The sequence below is a fragment of the Anthonomus grandis genome, chromosome 8, assembly GCF_022605725.1.
Source record: "Anthonomus grandis grandis chromosome 8, icAntGran1.3, whole genome shotgun sequence".
Taxonomy (NCBI): domain Eukaryota; kingdom Metazoa; phylum Arthropoda; class Insecta; order Coleoptera; family Curculionidae; genus Anthonomus; species Anthonomus grandis.
The window spans coordinates 33,522,474-33,545,532 of NC_065553.1; the positions used below are offsets into that span (position 1 = coordinate 33,522,474).

The window sequence follows — 23,059 nt, forward strand, 5'->3', positions numbered from 1 at the left end:
GTTTTTTTAGCGTTAAAATTCACCAAATTGTTATCGCTTCACTCCAAGATTGCTCTAATATCGTTGTTGGTTGAAGCTACTTGTTGCTGCCTAAGATTCTGAGAACTTGCGGTTGTCGTTGGTTTGGCGGACTTAAATGTGGAAATAAGTGTGCTATCGTCCGCAAAGCTGTAGATTGGATTGACAGTGGTTCCTAGCAAATCGTTGATATATATCAAGAAAAGGGTGGGGGATAGAATGCATCCTTGAGGGACTCCAGCGTTAATGTTAAATTTGTCGGAGAGGTGTCCATCGACGGCTACTTGGATTGTTCGTTGTTCAAGAAAACTTTTGACCCAATTGAATAATGAGTTTTGTATGTCGATTGAGGAGAGCTTGGTTAGTAGTCCCTCATGCCACACTCTGTCAAATGCCTTGGAAATGTCAAGAGAGACTGAGCGGGACTCGCCGTGCTTCTCCGTGGCCTCTGTCCACAAGTGTGTGACGTAGGCCAGAAGATCGCCGGTGGATCTAAGCTTTCGGAAGCCCTATTGATGATCGCTGATTAGTCCAGATGATTCCAGATATCTTAACAGTTGTTGGTTGACTGCTTTCTCCATAATCTTCGGTATTACTGAAACTAGCGCAATCGGGCGGTAATTGGAGGGCATCGTCTTCTTACCCTTTTTGGGTACAGCTTGCACTCGAGTAGTTTTCCAGCTTGTTGGAAATTGGCCCTGCTTACACGATGCCGTAAACAGTCTACATAAGGGAGGAGTCAATTCGTCTGCACAACGTTTTAGTATTAGGGCTGGAATTCCATCGGGTCCAGTAGCTTTGTTGGTGTCTACGCTTTTAAGAATTTTATTTATAATTCGTTAGGGAAACGAAATTTCTCCCATCGATGAATTCACTCTTGGCAAATATGGCGGTGTTTTGCCTTGCGAGTGCAAAGTAGAATTGGACGCGAAGAGTTTACCCAGTAAGTTGGCTTTTTCCCTTGCTGTTACCGCGATAGAACCATCATCTGCTGTTAGGGGTGGCAAGGCCGACTTAGTAAATCCTTGACTAACGGCTTTCGATACCGACCAGAAAGATCTTGTTCCATTTGGGCAGTTTAGCAGTTTGTTTTTGATCCTGTTGTTGTGACTCTCTTTGCATTCATCAATAATTCGCTTGCAGCTATTTCTGGAGGCTAAAAAGCGGCTAACTACTATTCTATAGGCTTATATACTAGATATGTGCAGCGATGTGGAAAGGAAAGTCATCCGTGAAAAGAGTTGGGGGGATTAGACCGATCCAGGGAAATGCAGCGTCTTTCGTGCGAAACTCTGCCCACTTTGTAGACCTTCTTGGAGGGATCGAAGTCGAGACCAATGACAAATTGGTCAGTTTTGATGTCGAAAGTCTCTACACCAATGTACCCATAGGAGAGTCTCTTAAGATCATCCGAGACAAACTAAGCAAAGATGCAGCTTTCTCAACTCGGACCACACTGCCTCTGGACGGGGTGATAGAACTTTTGGAGATCTGTCTTCGTAATTCTTACTTTCAGGTCAAGAATAGATTCTACGCCCAAGACGAAACACTTCCGATGGATTCATCTCTTTCCCCAGTAATAGCAAACATCTTCATGGAATGGTTCGAGGAACATGCAATAGATGCCTCCCATTGCAAACCCAAGCTTCGATATGTGGACGACACCTTCATCATCTGGGACAAAGAGGAAAAAGCACTTCAGGAGTTTCTGCTTCACCTTAACAACTTCAGACCAACAATCAAGTTCACGATGGAGACAGAGAAGGACTCAGCTCTACCTTTCCTAGATGTCCTCGTTAAAAAGGTCGATGGAAATCTACGAACTTTAGTTTATAGAAAACCAACACACACGGGCCAGTATTTTCACTATGAGTCCAACCATCCTGCAACCACCAAAGTAGGCATCAAAAGATTCCTCTAAAAAAGAGCTCGAACCATCTGTAGAAGCGACGAGGATCTTAAGACTGAAGTGGATACCATCTACAAAGACCTCCAACAGAATGGATATCCAAAGAAGCTAATAAGTAGGACCATCCAAAGGACGCATCCAAATCAAATCAGAAACGAGGCCACCACGACAACCAGACTTCTACCCATACCTTACATTAGGGGTACATCGGAACAAATCCGACGCATTGCCAGCAAGTACAATATTAGAACTGCCTTTAGATCTAGCACTACTATCAGAAGCGTGGTATCAAAGACCAAACCAGATGGCCTGTTGGATACCAAAAATTGCGTCTCCCAGATCCCATGTGAGTGCGGTGACTCATACATAGGTGAAACGAAGCGCCCCCTATAAGTCAGAGCGAACGAACATCGCAGCTGAACCCAAAGAGGAGAGGTTTCCAAATCCGGAATAGCAGAGCACGCGTGGCATAATGGACACAATATCCATTGGTCAGAAGCCAAGATTCTGCACAAGGAACAGCACTGGCGGAAGAGGAAGTTCGTAGAGGCAGTTTTCATTTCACAGAATCAAGGGATCTTCAGCCAGCCAAGCGTCGATATACCCAACATCTGGAAGCCTCTACTCTCAGGACAGTGTAGAATCTAGAAAAAGGCGTGTCCTTCCCCCAATTCTTTTCACGGATGACTTTCTTTTCCACATCGCTGCACACATCTAGTATATAAGCCTATAGAATAGTAGTTTGCTGTCAGTTTACACTTGATAGCGGTTGGAGATACTTACCAACCGAAACGTCGTGTTACATTAAATAAATGAGACAATGCAAGTTCGACAAGATGTTTTTACTGTACCATTGTCTACCCCCTTCAAAAATTTACAGTAGTTGATGAGACATTAGGAGAGAACTTGGAAAAGAAGAAAAATGTATATCTTACTCTACTGATCGATGGTCAAGGAGGTATTATCTGTGAAAGTCATTTAAATACAAATGAACATGACACAGGGGTAATCAAGGGTGAAACTAAAGAGAAAATCATTATAGAGGAAATTGAACACGAAACAGACATAGTAGCAAATCAGGATGAAATAAATGTAGAGAAACTTCAGAAAATCGCAGCGGAGATATGGAAAGATGAAAATCAAGCAAGCACAGAGGAAAACAAAGAAAACTCAGACATGGGGGAAAATCAAAATGAAAAAGATACGGGGCAAGACGAAGACAGAATTTTGTTGTACACAAAAAACGGAATTTTGCGTAAAAGAAAGAGATGCTTGGTGAATCAAGAGGTTCTAAAAAACAAAAAATGGAAGACAGGTTGCAAGACTCTCATCCCTTGTTGCCCCCATGTACAAATACGTGTAAGAAAAAATGCTTTACGAAATTAGACCAGGAACAGAAACATCAGGTGAATCAAGAATACTAGAACCTTACGTGGAAAGAAAGACATATGTTTGTGAATCAAAGTATTGAGCAGATTGCTGTTAAACGACGAACCACCACTATTGTTCCCTCTGAGGACAGCATATCAAAAAGGAACAATACACATAATTTTTTGCTTAAAGATAAAAAAGGAACATTGATTTCCGTGTGTTGCACATTTTTCCTAACGACCCTTGGTTACACCAAAAATAATAATACAATTATTAAATCATCAATATCCTCTAAAAATTCATCGACTTCCATAACAATAAATGATAATCAAGGTAAATATTCAAACAGAAAAAATGTTGACCGAGAATTGCTAGAAAGACATGTTAATTCGTTTCATCCGTGCGTTTCTCATTACCGTGGAGAGCATGCGCCACTTCGTAAATATCTGCCTTCTGATATCACTATAACAGAAATGCATAAAGATTTTATAGAAAAGCATAATAATGTTGATTGTTTTTATTATACCTACAGAGCTTTTGTTAGAGACCAAATGAAGATTTCGTTTGCAAAGCTGGGCCAGGAAGAATACGAGTAGTGTGAGGTGTTCGGACAACATAACTTAACTCATACCAAAAATAACCTAGACCTATAGATAAATGTGACATCTGCAAAAAGTGGAATGCTCACATCAAAAAGGCCACCGAAGCAAGAAAACAATATAGAGAAGATGTCGAGTCTACTACGGAATGGACGCCAATGAAAATATGTGTTTCCGCAGACCTCCAAAAAGGCATAATGCTTCCTCGCATCGATACATTTAAGCAGGTATTAATAAAAAATGTGTTTCTTTTTATTCTTGTTTTTGTTTTTCTTCTCTTTAGTAGTTGTATTTATATGTTCTTCCCATTTAATTAAACTAAAAGGAGGAACTACTAAATTTTAGTAGTTCTTTTCTGGTACTTTTAATAAATTTACCCAAATATCTATTTGTGAAAAAGATCGTTAAAAAGTTTTTAAAAATAATATTTTTGAGGTATTGTTCACCCAAAGAATTATTGCGTTTAATGAGAGTTTTGTCGCAGTAGGAAAGCATCAAAAAACATTGGGCCCATCAGCTGTAATATGGCATGAGGAATTAGCGGGACGCAAAAAGGAAGAGCTTTGCAGCGCCTTTCATAAATATTTGCTTAGCCAACGTGATGTTTTGTCCATTAAAATCTGGCTTGATAATTGTGCTGCACAGAATAAAAATTGGACTTTAGTTTTTTTTGCCACATATCATTAACTCATCGGATATTGCTGCAAATGTATTAGAAATTTACTATTTTGAACCAGGACATTCTTTTATGTCTGCTGACAGTTTCCACCATCAGCCGGAGCTGGAGGGAAGATTTACGACTTAAATGATTTTCAAGGTGCCATCGAGCAAGTCAAGATGAAAAATGTAAAAGTCCTATCAATGGAGCTAAGTGACCTTAGAGATTGGAAAGACCACAGCTCATTGATGAAAATTATAAGTATTCACCAAGACCATACCTTAGTGATATTGTCAAACTAAAATTTGAAAGAGGCAGCTTTAGTTTATGGTATTCAAACGAATACAATTCTCATTACACCGAAGCAAATGTTTTTTTACAGCAAAATATCTGAAAACTTTAACCGAAGCAAATGTGAGATCACAATCTCGAGGTGTCACTAAATCGAAAAAGGCAGATATTATAAAAAAGTTATGCCATTTGATGCCTGAGAATCGAAGACATTTTTGGGAGGAACTGCCGGTTTCCAATGAAGCTACATACTTGTCTCAGGATATTGACTGATAAATCATTCCAGTTGTTTTTCCTATTTTGTTATTATTTTATAATCACCCTGTTTAGATGTATTCAATTAAAGCAGCGTGTATAAAACAGTTTTTTGCATTATTAAATGAATTTTTAAAAACTTCCTCACGATAGGTAAGGTCTTTTTAAGCAACAAATGCAGGTCTAAAAACCTATTAATATGATATGAAAACCTCTCATGCGTACATAAGGCGTTTTAAGTCAATTAACACAAGTATTAAAAATGCCTCATCTACAATTATTAAAGGTATTTGCTAGCAAACACAGTAGAAAATAAAGGTTCCCTCTTCACCAGAAATTCCTTTTATTATGACGACCGGTTTCGCGATTACAATATCATCGCATCATCAGGTCGAGGACTAAAAGTAAAAGACACAATTTACATAGATACTACGCTTATCAAAAATTGGTAAAATGCTGAATAAAATCGAATTTTAAAGCGTACTTACATTGTTAAAAACGAGATTTGTCAAAACAAAACAAAAGCACATATAGAACGGTACAGTTAAAATTAAGCGAGTAAATCTTATCGTAAGATAACAAATAATACCAAGATCACACCAAGATGGCCGACGTGAGTAGTTGTTGTAAATGTCGTCGTGGGTTTTCATCAAACTCTAGTTCAGTTGAGTGTAGTTTGTATAATTCTTGGTTCCATAGGGGCTGCACGGGCCTTTCGGTTTCTAGTTTTAATAAAGTTGTCGCACAAGCTAGGAAGACTGGTTCACACAATTGGTGTTGTGAAAAATGTGCCGCCGTTAAGGTTAGGTGCCGTGCATCGTTGGCGCCATCCAATCTGTTAAGTGACCCGGATCAGGTTCAAGATCAGCAGGCATCTTTGTCGGGTCGAGTAATGTCTGGTCATCAGTCCGACTTGTTGCCGTCGCCTGCGATCGCCAACAGCGATTTCGTTACAGCCCGTAAACGTGTTTCGCAGCCGTATGCTTCGAACAGTGCACAGGATCAATTCGCTGAAACAGCTGACGACTTTTCGAGGTTAGGAGAGAAAATTCAAGATCGTCTAGTAAACAAACAGAATATTGAGATGTCGGATGTTGTTTTGATCATATTAAATATTTTTAATGCTATTAACGATCAGAACACTAAGCTGACATGTCTGTTGGATGAAATTAAGGCTATTCAGACAGGCGACCTTGGCTCAGTGATATCTGAGCTTAAATCTGAGGTCCAAGACCTTAAGTATGAGTTAGATCAATTAAAATCTCAGGGGGTAAGTAAGACTAACATGGCTGCTGAGCAGACCCCTGCAGAGATTTACGAGGAAATGCACGAAAGAGCTTCCAGATCCAAGAATGTTATTTTTTATGATGTCCCTGAGAGTAATGCCGAAGAATCTAAAGTTCATTTAGATCACGACAAGAAGTATGTAACTGAGTGCTTGCTAAGACTAAATATTACCTGTCCAAGTTTTAAAGCCTATCGTCTAGGCAAATTGAACAAAGACAAATTGAGACCTTTAAGAGTGGTTTTTTCTAATAGTGAGCTGGCATCCTCTGTTTTAAAAAATCGTAAATCACTTGATAACCTTCAAATTAAAATAAAAATAAAAGCTGACCTAACACCTATTCAACGTAAGCAAGTAAAAAATGCTTATGAAGAACTTACTTTGCGCTCACGTACAGAATAGAACTTATGCATACAATATTTTCATGGCATTCCTAAAGTGGTCCAACAAAAAAGGAATAATGTTATTAAGCAGACTCCAAAAAACTAAATGTATACTTTCATAATGCAGGTGGTTTGCGAACTAAAATAGCTGATCTGCGAAATGCTGTCAACAGTTGCATATATGATGTTGTGATTTTGGTGGAGTCTTGGCTTAATGAAGATTTTCTAGACTCGGAGTTAAGGTTCACTGACTTCAATATTTTCCGTCAGGATCGAAGTTACACAAATACAGGGAGGCAAAGGGGTGGTGGCACTTTGATTGCTGTTCGTAAATGTTTTAAAGCCAGGTTATTACAGACCAGTGATTCAACCCTGGAACACATCTTTGTGCTTGTATCATGCAGTGACAAGAATATCATTTTTGGTGCTGTCTACATCCCTCCTGCTTCTCCTTTATCAATTTATGAGGAATTTGCCTCTACATCCATGGATCTTGTGAGTGTTCATACTAGTTGTGATATTCTATTTTGTGGTGATTTTAATCTGCCACATGTGGTATGGAGGAACACTGTGAACGCACTGCATGTTGAGACGGCTGAGTCTATAACATCTGCAAATGTGCTATGTAGTTGTTGTAACTATCTTAATCTTAAGCAGGTGAATGGCTTGCCAAATTTGTTTGGTACATTTCTTGATCTGTTTTTCTCAAGTTTGTCAAATGTTAAAGTCATATATGCTACTGAAAATTTATCATCGGCATCAAACCACCATCCTGCTTATGAAATAAGTATTCCTATTAATTGTGATTTTAGTCTTAAGTATGATGTTTATTATTATGATTTTGTAAACTGTGATTTTGTTGCCATTAATAATTACCTTGCTTGTATGAATTGGGATACTGCTTTTAATCAGAAGGATATTAATAAATGCATTGATATTTTTTACAATGCTCTCTATTTTGCTATTGAGATGTTTGTTCCAATTAAACATTTTAAATCATCTAATTTTCCCACTTGGTTTAGTAGAAAATTACAGAATCTTGTTATTCAAAAAAAGATTGCTCACACAAAATTCAAAAATAGTAAGAATCCCATGGATTATGTTAATTTTTCAAATTTGAGGAATAAATGTAAAACTCTTTGTGATGAATGTTTTAGGTCATATATTGAAAGATTAAATACTGAAATTTCTCATGATCCTTCTTCATTTTGGAAACACATCAATAGATTACGTAGGTCTGATTCATACCCCAATAGCATGCATATGGAAGCCGAGGTTGCTGGTAATGGTCAAGATATTGTAGACTTATTTGCTAGGTATTTTGAAACTACATACAGGCAACCTGTCCGCAAGGCTCCTCACTATAAATTTGATTACAGTCTGAATTTAAATCGCATCTCTTCTTCTTTATTGGACATATTTGATGAAATCTTACGCCTTCCGAACAAACATTCTTTTGGCCCTGATGGTATCCCATCTATTTTTCTTAAAAACTGTGTGTGTACTTTGAGTAAGCCTCTGCATCACCTTTTTAATCTTGCTTGACATCAGGCAAATTTCCTGATTATTGGAAGGTAAGCTTTTTAACGCCAATTCATAAAAATCGGGATAGAACTGATATTTGTAACTATATAGGTGTGTGTGTATTCAGTCTGTAGTTCCTAAACTGTTTGACAGGTTGTTTTCTGTGCGATTTTCGTGACACTGTAGGCGATTGCTTAGTGATCATCAGCATGGTTTTTGTCAGGGTAGATCTACGGTGACTAACCTGTTGACTTACCAGTATGATTTGATTGGTGCTTTTGAGAGGTCTGTACAGGTCGATAGTGTGTACACAGACTTCTCGAAGGCCTTTGATAGGGTTGGTCATGAACATCTGGTTCAGAAGTTTGGGGCTATGGGCCTTGGTAGGACTTTGGTCGAGTTTTGTCACAGTTTTTTGACTGGTCGCACACAGTTGGTCAGGATAAGTAATTATATTTCTAATTGTATTGAAGTATCTTCAGGCGTGCCTCAAGGTTCGCATATTGGACCGGTTTTTTTTAACTTGTTCATAAGAGATTTGAGTGATGTAATTGTTCATTCAAAACATCTTGCTTTTGCTGATGATTTCAAACTGTATAAAGCCATTGAGTCATATCTTGATGCTGAGCTACTTCAATTGGATTTAAATAGTGTTGCTGAGTGGTGTAATAGCAATAGTCTGGAACCGAATGTAAAGAAGTGTGTATGTATTTCGTTTGGTCGTTCTAATAAAATTATTAATTATCAATACACAATCAACAATAACGAACTCAAGTCAGTTGATACAGTTAAAGATTTAGGTGTTCTTTTTGATACCAAGCTAACTTTTTTGCCGCATATTTGGATATTATTAACAGGAGTATGCGTAGTCTTGGTTTTATCACTAGAAATAGTGTACATCTTTCACCTTATTGTTTCAAATTACTTTATTACTCTTTGGTACGTTCCTTGCTTGAGTATGAGTCTGTAATTTGGTCCCCTTATTATGATTCTCATATTGAACACCTTGAGGCTGTACAAAGAAGATTCTTAAGATCCCTTGCTTATAGAGCTGAAGTTAATATTTTTCGTAATTATTACATCGACTATAATGCTATCAGTGTCCAATTTAATATCCCTAATCTTGAAGTCAGACGGCATTATTCTGATGCTTTAACGTTTTATAAGATCTTAAATGGTTTATATCATTGTCCTACCATCTTGGAAGCAATTCCTTTTAACATATGTCAAAGAAGGATCAACTCTTCTATGTTTCGTTTACCCTTTCATTCGGCCAACTATGGGTTTTTTCTCCACTGACTAGGACTTTGCGTTTCTTTAATGAAAATAGTTTGGATCCATTTTCCGGCGGCTTACGGTCATTCAAATCAAAAATAAATAATCTTACACTTTAACCTACGTTCCTTGGATAGTGCTAAGTTTTTAGCCCTGTTGATGACTGTTTTTTCAGAGGTTTTATCTTGGTATATATATATTTTTTTTGTAATTCTAGTATTGTATTTATATTGCTATATTGTTTAGTATTTTGTATTATCTATTTTGTTTTTGTAAACTGGCTCTGCCGTATATTGAAATAAATAAATAAATAAATAAATAAACTTAGGTTCAAAACAATAACATCTAAAAAGCACCGTGACAACACAATAGACAAAACGATCTAAAAACTGTGATAACCACCATTCAAACTAATCTGACCAACAGAGTCATCAATATCTAGTTTTAATAATTAAGAAAGAACGTTACAAAGAAATCTATATTTTATATCATATAACCGAATGGGTACTAGATAGCGGTACCCACAGTAACTTTAAAATATTTTTTTAAAAACTGTTAAACAGATGTCTCTACTAGTTTATATTAAGAAAACAACGGGGTTTTTATTAAAATAAATTAACCGGAAAGGGAAGGAAGAGTTATTCAAATAAAATATTAATTAAATTAGTTTCAGGAATGTTAATCTGAATATTAAGAGATTTATCATATTCTTTTTTGAGAGACCTTTTTATCTCGAGTAATTCAAGATTATTTAGATTTATGTTGTCCTGAACTCTATGTAAGATCTTGTAATTATTTAGTAGATTCGATGGGTGACCTACACAGATCACATTACAACTCAGGAGTTGGAGTTGTAATGTGATCTGTGTAGGTCTAGGCCTGATGATGCTCCGACAGGAGCGAAACACGTGTAGCTTTTAAGCTTTTTTTTTTTTTTTTTTTTTAAGAAATTATATAGATTGGATGAGACCGTGACTTTGTGTCCTTACCTTTGTTTTTGTTTTCGTTTGGTCTCTTAGATAAAAATGGATGATACGTTTCTATTCCTTTACAAGATAACGGATCCGTTTTTTCTTTATTATTAATCAATAAGTTACCTAATGAATTGCTCGATTTAAAGGCAACGTTAACATTTAAAGAAGTTAGAACTCGTTGGATTTTATAAAAAACTGCTCCATTGTATGTAAGTGAAATGAACTTATTTACTGGCTGATTACTTAATATTGTTTGATGTGGTATGTAGACATTTTGGAACGCATTACGTAATAGAAATTTATTTTTTATTTTGTCTACTAAATTGGGAGAAAAATTATGAGTTTGGGCAATTTGTTTGATAATATTCAACTCTCTATCCCTGCTTTCAGTTGTTTGAGGAATCTGTAGTGCTCTATTTACATAACTATTTAAAGCTGCTACTTTATGTGAAAAAGGATGGAATGACTCATTGTGTATGATTGTTCCAGTGTGGCTAGGTTTTCTATATATCTTAAAATCATGTTTATTATTTACGTTTTTAATAAGTAAGTCTAAAAAGGTTATGTAAAGGTATAATCTATAAAAAATAAATTACAAAATTCAAACTTAACCCTGACAAAAGCTGACAAAGGAAACTGTGTTGTTATCTTAAATAAAAATGACTATGACACTAAAGTGACAATTTATCCAAGAAAATAATTTTCGAAAACAGAGTGCAAGATTACCATCATTTATCAAAAAAGTGAATGACACCTTAAAATTTTGTACAAATTTAATCAATCCTCAATTAAGATATTTTCTTTCAGCTAACAACACAAATGTTCCTAAACTTTATGGCCTTCTTAAAGTTCATATATCAGATATACCTGCTTCAATGCCCATAAGACCGGTGGTAGCATACACTAACTCTCCAACATATAAATTAGCTAAATGGCTTAATAATCACTTAATTACTACAGTGTGGCAGACGGATCTGAAACACTTCTGAGAGGGGAATGCATTAGTGGAGACAACATGGCCGACTTCATTCATAAAATGGACAGTGGCGTGTGGTATTATGTAAAACTATTTAAATTCAATTTAAGGAAAATAATTTTAAAATTTATTAAAATAAATTTGCCTAATTAATTATTCATTTGTATGTTTTATGGTCTTAGAAATAAGTTCTTTTTTTTGGTATACAGGGTGTCCCACAATCAACGTCACAGGCTATAACTTTTTTATTTTTAACTATAAAAATTAAAAAAATAAATTAATAACTATAGGACCACTACCCAAAATTACTTAAAAAAACTACCTCCAAATATTCAATCAACAGTAGAACGAAGCGTAGTTTTAAAGCTCGGTTTAGCGAACATGACCGATGCATTAGACAAAACAATCCTGTGTCATTATTTGCTAAGCATATTATGGAGACCGGTCACCCATCCAATCTACTAAATAATTACAAGATCTTACATAGAGTTTAGGACAACATAAATCTAAATAATCTTGAATTACTCAAGATAAAAAGATCTCTCAAAAAAGAATATGATAAATCTCTTAATATTCAGATTAACATTCCTGAAACTAATTTAATTAATATTTTATTTGAATAACTCTTCCTTCCCTTTCCGGTTAATTTATTTTAATAAAAACCCCGTTGTTTTCTTAATATAAGCTGGTAGAGACATCTGTTTAACAGTTTAAAAAAAAAAATTATTTTAAAGTTACTGTGAATACCGCTATCTAGTACCGCTAACTAGTATTCGGTTATATGATATAAAATATAGATTTCTTTGTAACGTTCTTTCTTAATTATGAAAACTAGATATAGATGACTCGATTGGTCAGATTAGTTTGAATGGTGGTTATCATAGTTTTTAGATCGTTTTGTCTATTGTGTTGTAACGGTGCTTTTTAGAAGTGTATTATTTGTTATTTTACGATAAGATTTACTCGCTTAATTTTAACTGTACCGTTCTATATGTGCTTTTGTTTTGTTTTGACAAATCTCGTTTTTAACAATGTAAGTACGCTTTAAAATTCGTTTTTATTCAGCATTTTACCAATTTTTGATAAGCGTAGTATCTATGTAAATTGTGTCCTTTACTTTTAGTCCTCGACCTGATGATGCGATGATATTGTAATCGCGAAACCGGTCGTCATAATAAAAGGAATTTCTGGTGAAATAAGACCTGTATTTTCTACTGTGTTTGCTGGCAAATACCTATAAAAATACATCCCAGAACATGGACACCATTCTCCAAACTATACAATTATTAAACTTGGTAATTAAATAGGGTCTAAAACTGCCCAAATTAAGAAACATTCTCTTTAAACTATTTTTTTTTAAATTAGCCTCAAACTATTTTTGTTTAAAAATATGGATGCTACAACTCTATATATGTTTCACTCTCTCCTGGACATTTTCCTTTTCAACAGATAAGGCGTTTTTTCTTAACACGGCAGTATAATTAAATAATGTTCTTTTTTTGAGAAGCAAATCCGGCATACGTATTAAGACACCTTCTATAATATAAATGATCAGAAAGTAATTTTTTACTAGGAACAACTAATACGTGATCAATGTTGGCAATAATATTTATTACTTACGGACAATTGGGGAACCTGAAAAGTAAAAAGAATATATATAGCGTATATAATTTAAATGCGAATTTGTACAAATAGTTGTCATAAGGAAGGATTGGAGACATATTACTTGCTTAAATAAGTTTAATTTAGCACGCGAAAAAATTCGGTAACCTGTCCAAGTTGTAACTAATTAATAAATATTCCATAAAATCCTTTAGAAAAACGACAACTTTTGTGCAAATACGAGCGAATTGTGCTTTTCATATTTTTGGCTACTTACACGCAACCTGCCGAAAATCTGAAACTAAAAAAAAACGTTTTAATTAAAAAAAGAAAACGGAGATTTAACAAAAATTTTACATTTATAACTTCAATGGTTTTGTTTTATTTATACAGTTGTCAAGCATAATTTTAAGATTTGTCTTTTCATTTAAATGTAACGTCATTTATTATGGTAATAATATGATTAACCCTTTCGCGTCGACTTTATTAGACCCATAATACGGTATTTTTTCTAATTATAATTTAAAAATGAAACAAAAACTAACTTTGGGCACTAATGGGTTAAGTTCCGGTTGTCGTTAAACATACATTTTTACGTTTTGAAATCTACGATTTATTAATAATACAGGGTGTTTCAGAACTATGGGATCAAACTTCTAGGGGTTGTTCAGTGCAACAGTAGAATCCATTTGAGTGTAGGAGCCCATGTCCGGAAATGTGTCACTACGCCACTACGGCCCAAAGACGCATTTAAATTTAGAAAAAATATTAATTACCTAAATAAAAAATAAAATAAAAATAAAAAACGACTTTATTTTATAGTCGGCGAGATTCAGCACAGCTGTTGCTAGCCGAGTATTCATAGCAAAAACAAAGTATAAGATTTCAATAATTACAACAACGTCGAAACATACAGTAAGGTAAATTAAATATTCAAATAAATAAAAAATACAACTGAAAATTCTCCCTAAAAAATCTACAAAACAAAAAGTAAATCAAAATAAAAAATAGTCTCTAACAACACAAAATAGTCTCTAGTCTACCAGACAAAAGTAAATCAAAAGCAAAAAAAAAATAAGGTAAAATTCTCTCCAGAATCCACAAGACAAAAACAAGTGATTAATCAAAAAAAAAAATAAATAAATAAATAAAGTGATTAGTATTTAGAAAAAAGGTAACTTTTATACTTCTTTTTAAAAGTCGAAGTTGATTAATTAAACATTTTTATGTTTCCAGGCAAATGATTTAATAAATTAACAGAAGTATAGCTAAAGCAAGATTTAAAGAAGCTTCGCTTATGCCTTGGAATTTCATAATAGTCTCTATATCTAGTATCTCGGTTATGAAGGCTTGATCTAGGTGTAATTTTTGCAAATAGATAGTTTGGCGATTCAGTTTTGAGCATCCTATGAAGAAAAGAAGCAAAATGAAGCTGCTGTCTGTCCTCAATACTTAACCACCGAAGCTCCTTTAGTCTATGGCTGACGTGATCTTTTAAGCGTAGATTAAAAATAAGTCTTATGCAGGAGTTTTGTATTTTTGTAACTTGTACTTACTACTCATATTAAGACAAGGGCCATAGACAAAGTTGCAGTAGTTGCACTGGGACAAAACCAGGGTCTCACATAACTGCTTCTTTATACCGAAGTTGAGAAAGTGCCTGCTTTTATATAAATTACGCAATGAAAAATAGGATTTTTGTTTAACCCTTAAAATATGTGTCCTAAATCTTAATTTTTCATTGAACCAAACTCCTAAGTTCTTGTACTCTGCAACCACTGGTATATCAACACCACCCATTTGAATTTTTATATTCGATTTAGCCCACCCGGTATTTGGCCCAAAGAACATTACTGCGGATTTATTAAGATTTAACTTTAAACCGTTATTATTTGAATATGTTAATATACTATTTAGCGTTTCATTAAGTCTGTCTTCAGCCGCCTTAAAATTATTTTTTGAGAATTCTGCTCCTATTTGGGTGTCATCAGCATACTGACTGACAGACTTAGGTTGCAGCCTCTAACAGATTTCCACATGTCCGCTGTAAAAATAATAAATAGGATCTGATGCATTTATTTTTACCTTTTGTATGTGATACCATCACAACAATTGTTCAAAATGTCTTCCTCCACCCTCAATACACCGATTTAAACGCCGCACATGATTCCGGCGGACTAAAATTTTGATTCTCGTTTTGAATGATTTCAAATGCTGCTGTCATTCGTCCAATTAAGTCTAGTTCTAATTCTACTGGAGTTTCGTAGACTAAAGACTTTAGATGTCCCCACAAGAAAAAATCGAGCGAGGTTAAATCAAGTGACCTAGGAGGCCAAGAAACTGCTCCACCTCTGGCAATCCAACGGTGCCCAAACCGCTGAGCCAAATACTCGCGTACTTATATAGCAAAGTGAGCCGGCGCTCCATCATGCTGAAACCACATTTACTGTCTAACGTTTAGTGGAACATTTTCAAGGAGTTCTCGGAGAACTTCCTCCAAGAAACGCAGATAAATAGGTCCTGTTAACCATTCCGGTAGAAGGTATGGCCCAATTAAATAGTCATCAACAATGCCTGCCCATACGTTGACAGATCAACGATTCTGATGTTTTCTTGAAAAAATTGCATAAGGATTTGTAGCGCGTAACTCGGTTCAAACCAATTTATTTCCAACCCGTGTGAGTCATACCTACTATCCAACCACAAAAAAAAAATTACTTAAGTCCAGACAAGCAAATTTTGTTTTAAAAGATTCAGAGATTTGGTGGCCGCCTTTTAGACAGTGGAGAAGGTAGTGGGAGAAATTTTAATAAGAGCGCCACTTGATTTAAATATTTTACACCAAACCCTGATATATTATGATGGTAATATAAGCCCCCCTTAATCAAGAAAATGATGACCTATATTTATGCTTGTACCTAGATCCTAAACGAAAATAATTTGGGGAAAACTCAAATAACAATCCATAGGTCCACCAGATTGATATAATCATCCAAGAATTTACATAGTCACAAAAATTAAATTCCACTGAGATATTTACATTTAGATAATTATTTAAAATGTAATACTGTAGTAATTTTAAGTAAATAAAAAAAAATTAATAAAAGAATTAAGAGTTACTTGAGGTATGCTTAAGGCGAGGAATTAGAACAAAAAAACAAATCCGAGGGGAAAATCCAAATCGTGATCACGTGTTGTTTACAAGAAGTATATGTTTGGAGCCTAATTCACAATACCTCATTGGCCCTAAAATACCTTTTACAATCTCTAGTCAAGTCACATTAATCTAAATAAAACTTTTAAATAGTAAGGTTCGAATTTAAAAGCCTATTAATGGTATGTTGATGCAATACAACCTGTTAACCAACAACCAACATTATGACTAAATAGGTTATTTGTAGCAAAAGCCGATCCCTTACAAGGTGATCCAGGCTCAATGTCAAAATCAATTATGTCGATGCTCGACTCAAATGAAAACCCTTTTGAAGGTTAAAATTAATAGACTTAGCAAGAACCCCTTAACGTTTTTGTTTTACATAAAAGAAAATAAACCCATAAAATTCAAATTAATAAATCAACCCCCAACCCTAAATCAAACCGTTCAATAAGAGAAAAATAAAATAAAATGTGCAAAAACTTGCGTGTCCTCTAATCTCTTATGTATTTTGGCTAAGGTAGCTTAATTTGACAGCTCTGGAACCAGTCAGCTACAACCAGGGTAACGACCACATGGGCAAGTCGATTTCAGGCAAGTTCCAATCCAAAGTCGCAGAGCCACAGTACAATGCTCAGTCCAGGCTGTGTTGAGGCTCACTTCAGCCGATCTCCAACAGTGTTGGGATGACCAGAAGAAACCAGAAAATAGGAAGAGACCAGAGAATAGAGGACAGAATGAGAAAAAGGAGAGGCCTCTTGAGTAGAGGACAAAAAAAATCAGTAAAATAAACACACAGTCAAATCTATGGCAATTACCAAAGGTTGTGAGCGAGGCCTAGAGTCTCGTTTTGTGGTTAGAAAATTTCAAAATCCCATAAATGGTGTGGGAGCAGCCAACCAAATCCAAAAATATCAGGTCAATCCGAAATCCTCTCGGCTACAACTTCCCACTAGACGTTCATCAAATTAAAGCCCAAAACTTGGGAGGAATATTTTTCCATTCAACCGAATTCCCGGTAAGACGAACTTACATTTTCCTTAAAACCACAAAATGTCGACTGTTCTTTCTGATAACGGGATGGCTACAGGCTGGACAAGGAACTGACAACTGACCAGACAGTGATAGGTGACACTGGCAGTGAACTTGTCACTCTCTCTCTTCGACACGATCTGACCCTGCCTCTTGGTGCAAACTACGCGGAGCCTCACTCTATCAAAATAGAAATTCCGCAATACCACAGCAACAGGGACGGATGGGCTCTCTAAAACCGGCCCGAGAAATTTTCGGGCGAAGCGGCCCACTTAGCCCTGATGAATTATATTAAAAAAATTCGCTAGTGCCTACAAACACACATTTTTTTATTTAGTTTTAAAAAATCAACGTAAATTCAGTAAACAACGAAATAAAAAATTATAACACAAATAATATATGTATGTCCTAATATTATCCTAAATTATAACTTTTCTTTCTTTAAATTCAGTCTTCAGTCAACTATTAAAAAGAAAAAACAAACAAACTTAACAACCGAAAAGTTTTAAAAATAAGAAAATGAAAAAGGAACAACGAACTCTCAAACATAGAAAATGCAAAAAAACTTAGTACATTAAACTTTTTTTATACAAGGTACTGAACTCTGCCACCTCATTTATAATATCTTCATTAATGATTAAGTAGAGATCTTTATATATTCATAAGCATGAAAGATTCAAGCAAATTATCACTTAATCTATTTCTTAGTCTATTCTTAATGTATTTGAGAATGGAAAATGATCTCTCACATGACACCTGGGTTATTGGCAAACTCAAAATGGATTGATACACCGTTGCTAAGACTGAATACGTCTCCTGATACAAGTTATATTTTAAAATAGCAACGTAATAGCAATACACGCAATCCCTGCAAGAGCAAACTGTAATTGTATCTTTCCAATCTCCTTGCACATCGTCTCTATCATCCTCCCCTTCACTGTCATCGCTATCGCTACGATTGGAAATATCGATTTTAGCAAACGTTTCTTGAAGAGATAACTTGTAAAGGTCCCAGTTAGCAGCAAAGTTTATTAACTCTTCCTTAATTCTGTCAGGCGTCGCCTTGTTATTAAATTTTGCAACTATCAAATGCATACTTTTGTCAGGTAGCGAGCTGTTTGCCTTTATTTCTTTAAAATATCCTGGATTAAAAATAGCTAGTTCAGCACAGAGATCTATATTCTGGGCATACCTGTTCGACATTGACTTACATACCATATCCATAATCACATTGTATGTTTTAACCTGAAAACTTTTATGTTCGTCTTGAGGAGCTTCGTCAGACGTATTTTCGTCAAAAAACTTTTTAATGTCTTCGGAAAATCGTGTTCTAATTCAATGTCCAATTGACGGTCATCTAGTTCGTCATTAACTGAAGACATGAAATCACTAACAGATTTTATGATCCATTCCATATCCTTCTGAATGGCTTATAAATGTTGTATGGATTTCTTAATCATCGCGTTGGCTTTAATTAGGTCTAAACCTTTCGTTTGAAGGCATCGCGACAGTGGTCCTGTAATCTAGAATATTTTTAAGAATATATGGGCCATCATAATCGTTTCAAACTTTGTCAAATTAATTTTAAAGTTTTTTACCGTAGATCGGATATCTGGATTAAAATCTGTATCTTTTGAAATGATGTCTAGTGATTCTAGTAGATCTACATATAACGGGTAAGATTTTTTTTTACTAGAACATTTAAGCTGAAATATTTTAGTTAATGCTTGTTCTTTTGACCACCATCGGGTTTCTTCTATAGTTTGTAGTACTTTAAGTTTTGGATCTTGTGACGTTTTTTTCCAAATATCCATTCTCTTGTATGACTCTTTAAAGAAAACTGCAACTGAGTTCAGAAATACAAAAAAGGTTGCCGCTTTAATATGTCCTTTTAAAACATCTCCCAGGACTAAATTCAGTATATGACTATAACACCACACATGGACATGCTCGGAATTTTATTGTTTCATCTTACTAGTAAATCCGCTATATTTCCCTTGCATGTTAGCAGCACCATCTGTTGAATCAGCAATACATTTGTTTATGCTTAGTCCGTTTTTTTGTGCCACTTCTCTTATTAAATCTTGAAATCCTTGTCAAGATGTATCATGACAATTTATTACTGCTAGAAGCCTCTCGTGAATTATTCCTTTGTAGATATACCTGAAAGATTAAGTCTTTTGAAATTTAGATTATACTTAATATGATTTTAAAAGAAATTAGGCTAATAAATGTTAGAATCATAGACTAATTAATAATGTATTATAAATTTTAAAAACAATTTTTTTTATAAATAATGAATAAATGAATACTACTCACCTGATCACAACAGAACACTGGTCCTTATCCGAGATATCTTGTGTGGTATCTATTTCTAGAGAAAACATTCTAAACTCTTTTATTTCTTCACAAATAATTTTTTAAATTTTATTTGTTATTAAAGTTATAACTAAATTTATCGATGTTTTTGAAATAAATGTTAAAAAATTCCCTGATCTTTATTTAACACCAGCATTTTTAAGTTTCTTACTTTTTTCAATAATTTTGTCTAGATGTTGTTTTAGTATTATATCGTATTTGGCAAGAAGTAGGATAATTTCTAAAAAAATGCCATAATCCTTATCAGCATCATCTAGCGTGTATGCAGCTTCATCAGCGTTTCCTCTGTAAAAAATACGGAATTATAGTTTTTGATTTTTTTTCCATTTGGGCTAGACGTGACAAAAATTAAGTTTATTACCGGCGCTATGAAATGTTTATTCATATACTATAAGAAATAAAAAACTATAATATTAATATAAAATCGAGAATAAAATGAAATAAAATCTAAAAAGCAGAAATAAATAAGTGGGTACTTACCTATAGGATAAACCCCACTTTCCAATTAATTTAATAACATCTAACACTCTGTGAAGAATTTGTCTATTACGGAAAACTTCAGAATTTCTCTTTTTTATTACTTCGGGCCTTAATATATACTTGTCTATTGTTTTATTGGCTGCAAATCTTATATACGATTGTATATTCCTTGTATGGAGGTTCGACGATTCATGTTCGTTTAACCTCTGGTGTACATGTTTTCAGTCTCTCATACCTTCAATAAAACTGTTTGACTCATTGGTGCCACAAAATGCCAGGCAAATAGAGCAAAATAGCGCAGATTTGCCTGTGCTGTATGTTAGCCACTGCCATTGGGTGTCATTATCTGTATCAAATACTTTTTGAATGTTAAAAGGTATCTCTTTCTAGCTTTCAGGCCTCTGCGGATCATACTCAAAAAATCGGATTAATTCATCAAAAACTGGACGTTTAAAAAAAAATTCTCCCCTGTAACCATTGATTCGTCATTTGAATTAATATTCTCGGTGGAATCACTTTTTGGTGTACTTTCCTGACTAGTACTGGGAGAATCAGCGTTAATTATAGTATCACGTTCACGTTCATTTAAGTTTACCGGTTTTAAAAACGAATCCAAATTTTGGCATTTACTTGCTTGCTCCATCAATCGCTTTTTCTTCCTATCCCTTTGTTTTTCCGCCCCTCCTTTCTTTTTTCCTTTATCCATCCTCTTATCCCGGTTTATGAATTTTTTAGCAAGGCACGATAACTATAATAATATAGTACGTATAATATATAATAACCACTCACAAAAATCACAAAAAAACACCCAATTCAGTTCAGTCCGAAATTCGAAGAACTATTTCCTACGGCGGCGGCGCGGTTCGTGCAATCGTTAGCAAGACGGAATGACATCTAAGTTCGGAATTGGTGGATATAATGATTGTTATTGTTTTAACTTGTCGCGACATGATGTGACGCAACAGGATTTCCATTAAGCGGGCGGGAGTGATATGGTCAGTGAGGTACTTTTTCTTTTTGCCAACCGGCCCACCGGGAAATTGCCCGGTCTCCCGCCTGTCCCATCCGTCCCTGCACAGCAAAATGATACTGCTCGGATACTAAAACATGGAAAACTAACAAAATTTTTCCAACGGGGCTACGAAATCCCAATTTTCCTCTTACGTTGCTCTGCCTGATTTATGACGCTCCGTCATCCGCCAAATCGAAACCAAACTTTAATGGGAAACAGCAACGCTGCCAAACCTCTACAACAACAAGTGTGTCAATAGTCATTACTGTCAATCGCAATCACTGTCAATCGGCTAGTAGGGTTAGAAACCACATGTCAAGGCACGTTTATTTACTAAATATAAGTTAAAAAAAAAAATTCAAATATCTTTGATAGTATTATTATATAATGCTAGTATTATTGATATAATGCTTTTTATACCTATCATTTGAATTTATTCATACATTCGAATTTGAAGATGGGATGCCGCTAGGTTCTTTAGTCTACATGTCAGAAAAGTCAGCATATGTAAATAGTGAAATATTTTTTAAATAGCTTAGGGACCAATTTAAACCACAGAAACCTCAGGGAAAAGTACTATTGCTGCTTGATGGACATTCCTCCCATTGCAGCAATGTAGAAATGCTGGAGTATGCTACTGAAAATAATATTATTTTATTTTGTCTACCTAGCCCACCACGCAGTTCTTGCAACCATTTGTCTTTTAAAGCTTCCTATTATGATGCTTGCAATTTATTTTTACGAGCTAATCCCGAAAGACGCATTACTAGGCTCCAATTTGGACAACTACTTGCTTCTGCGTGGGAAAAGTCTGCAAACATAAAAAATGCAGTTTCATCGTTTAGAGCAACAGGTATCGCACCCTTTAATCCGGATGTTATTCCTGACTATGCCTACCTGACAGAGGAAAGTCTACAAGACGCTCCACAGGAAGTTTCCGATAATAACACGGACATTAACAAAATAAGCCATAATCCTCCGGAGCCACAGCCAGGTTGTTCTCATTGGTCTAACCCAGATACCATTACTCCCGAAAAAATGCTAGACCAAATATCTCCAGTACCAGTGGCACGTGCTGTAGAGACTGTAAGAAAACGAGTCAAACAACTGGCTAGCATTTTAACGTCTGTTGAAAATATCAAAGACAAAAAGGATAAGGCAGAAAGCAAAGCAAAAAAAGGCCAAAGTTCAATGTTAAAGGGAAAAAAGAAAGGTGCTAAGAAAAAATGCGTATCTGAGTCTGAATCTGACGACGATAATAATGAAGTTACCTACGACGATTCGACGAGTGGTGATGATGAATCTGATATCTGCGTTGGTTGTAAAGAGGAATACAGCAAAACCAAAAAAAAAACAAGACTGGATACAGTGTCAACTCACCTTAGGCAGTGCGTCATCTCTCCTATATACATAGGGTGAGATGACGCAGAGATAAGAAAAAAATTAATTTGGATTTTTGCCAACATTAAATCTTATTGTCAATTTCTTGCTTTCTAATAAAAAACTAATACTTTTCTTCTTTTAGTTTTTTTTTAAATTTTAAAATCCAGACTAGTTTAAAAAAAAGTGCGTCATCTCTCCTCTATTTACCCCAAATAAATATAAAGTTTTATTTTTAATAAATTCGTATATACCTTTTTTGTAAATGCATTTTTTTAGGCTGAATGTGAAAAAACAAATAAATTAGCAGTAATACCCAGTAATATCCTAATGGCGCTTTTTGATAAATCATACAGGAAAAATTCTTTTCAAGTTGGCCTTGGCTTACATTTATCTACACATATTCCAAGCAAACATTTTTTGAAAACCTTGTCACAACTTGGTCTTACTTGCTCATATAACGAGGTCCGTCAAGTAACCACTGCATTGGCAGAACAAGAGA

General features: G+C 35.0%; 2 protein-coding genes across 3 annotated transcripts in view; one reads left to right on the forward strand and one right to left on the reverse strand.

Annotated features, from left to right (window-relative positions):
- Nucleotides 1–23,059, forward strand: part of LOC126739042 (adenylate cyclase type 3) — a 1,002,544-nt gene that overhangs the window by 486,279 nt on the left and 493,206 nt on the right. The gene's annotated exons all lie outside the window — the stretch shown is intronic.
- The window catches only part of LOC126739060 (uncharacterized), a 65,247-nt gene that overhangs the window by 2,709 nt on the left and 39,479 nt on the right, over nt 1–23,059 (reverse strand). For both annotated transcript variants that reach the window (XM_050444582.1, XM_050444583.1), the window contains 2 exons: nt 13,398–13,421; nt 13,139–13,153 (listed from right to left, as the gene is read on the reverse strand). In XM_050444582.1, the coding sequence (XP_050300539.1) occupies nt 13,139–13,153; nt 13,398–13,421 (39 nt within the window). The remainder of the gene's footprint in view (nt 1–13,138; nt 13,154–13,397; nt 13,422–23,059) is intronic.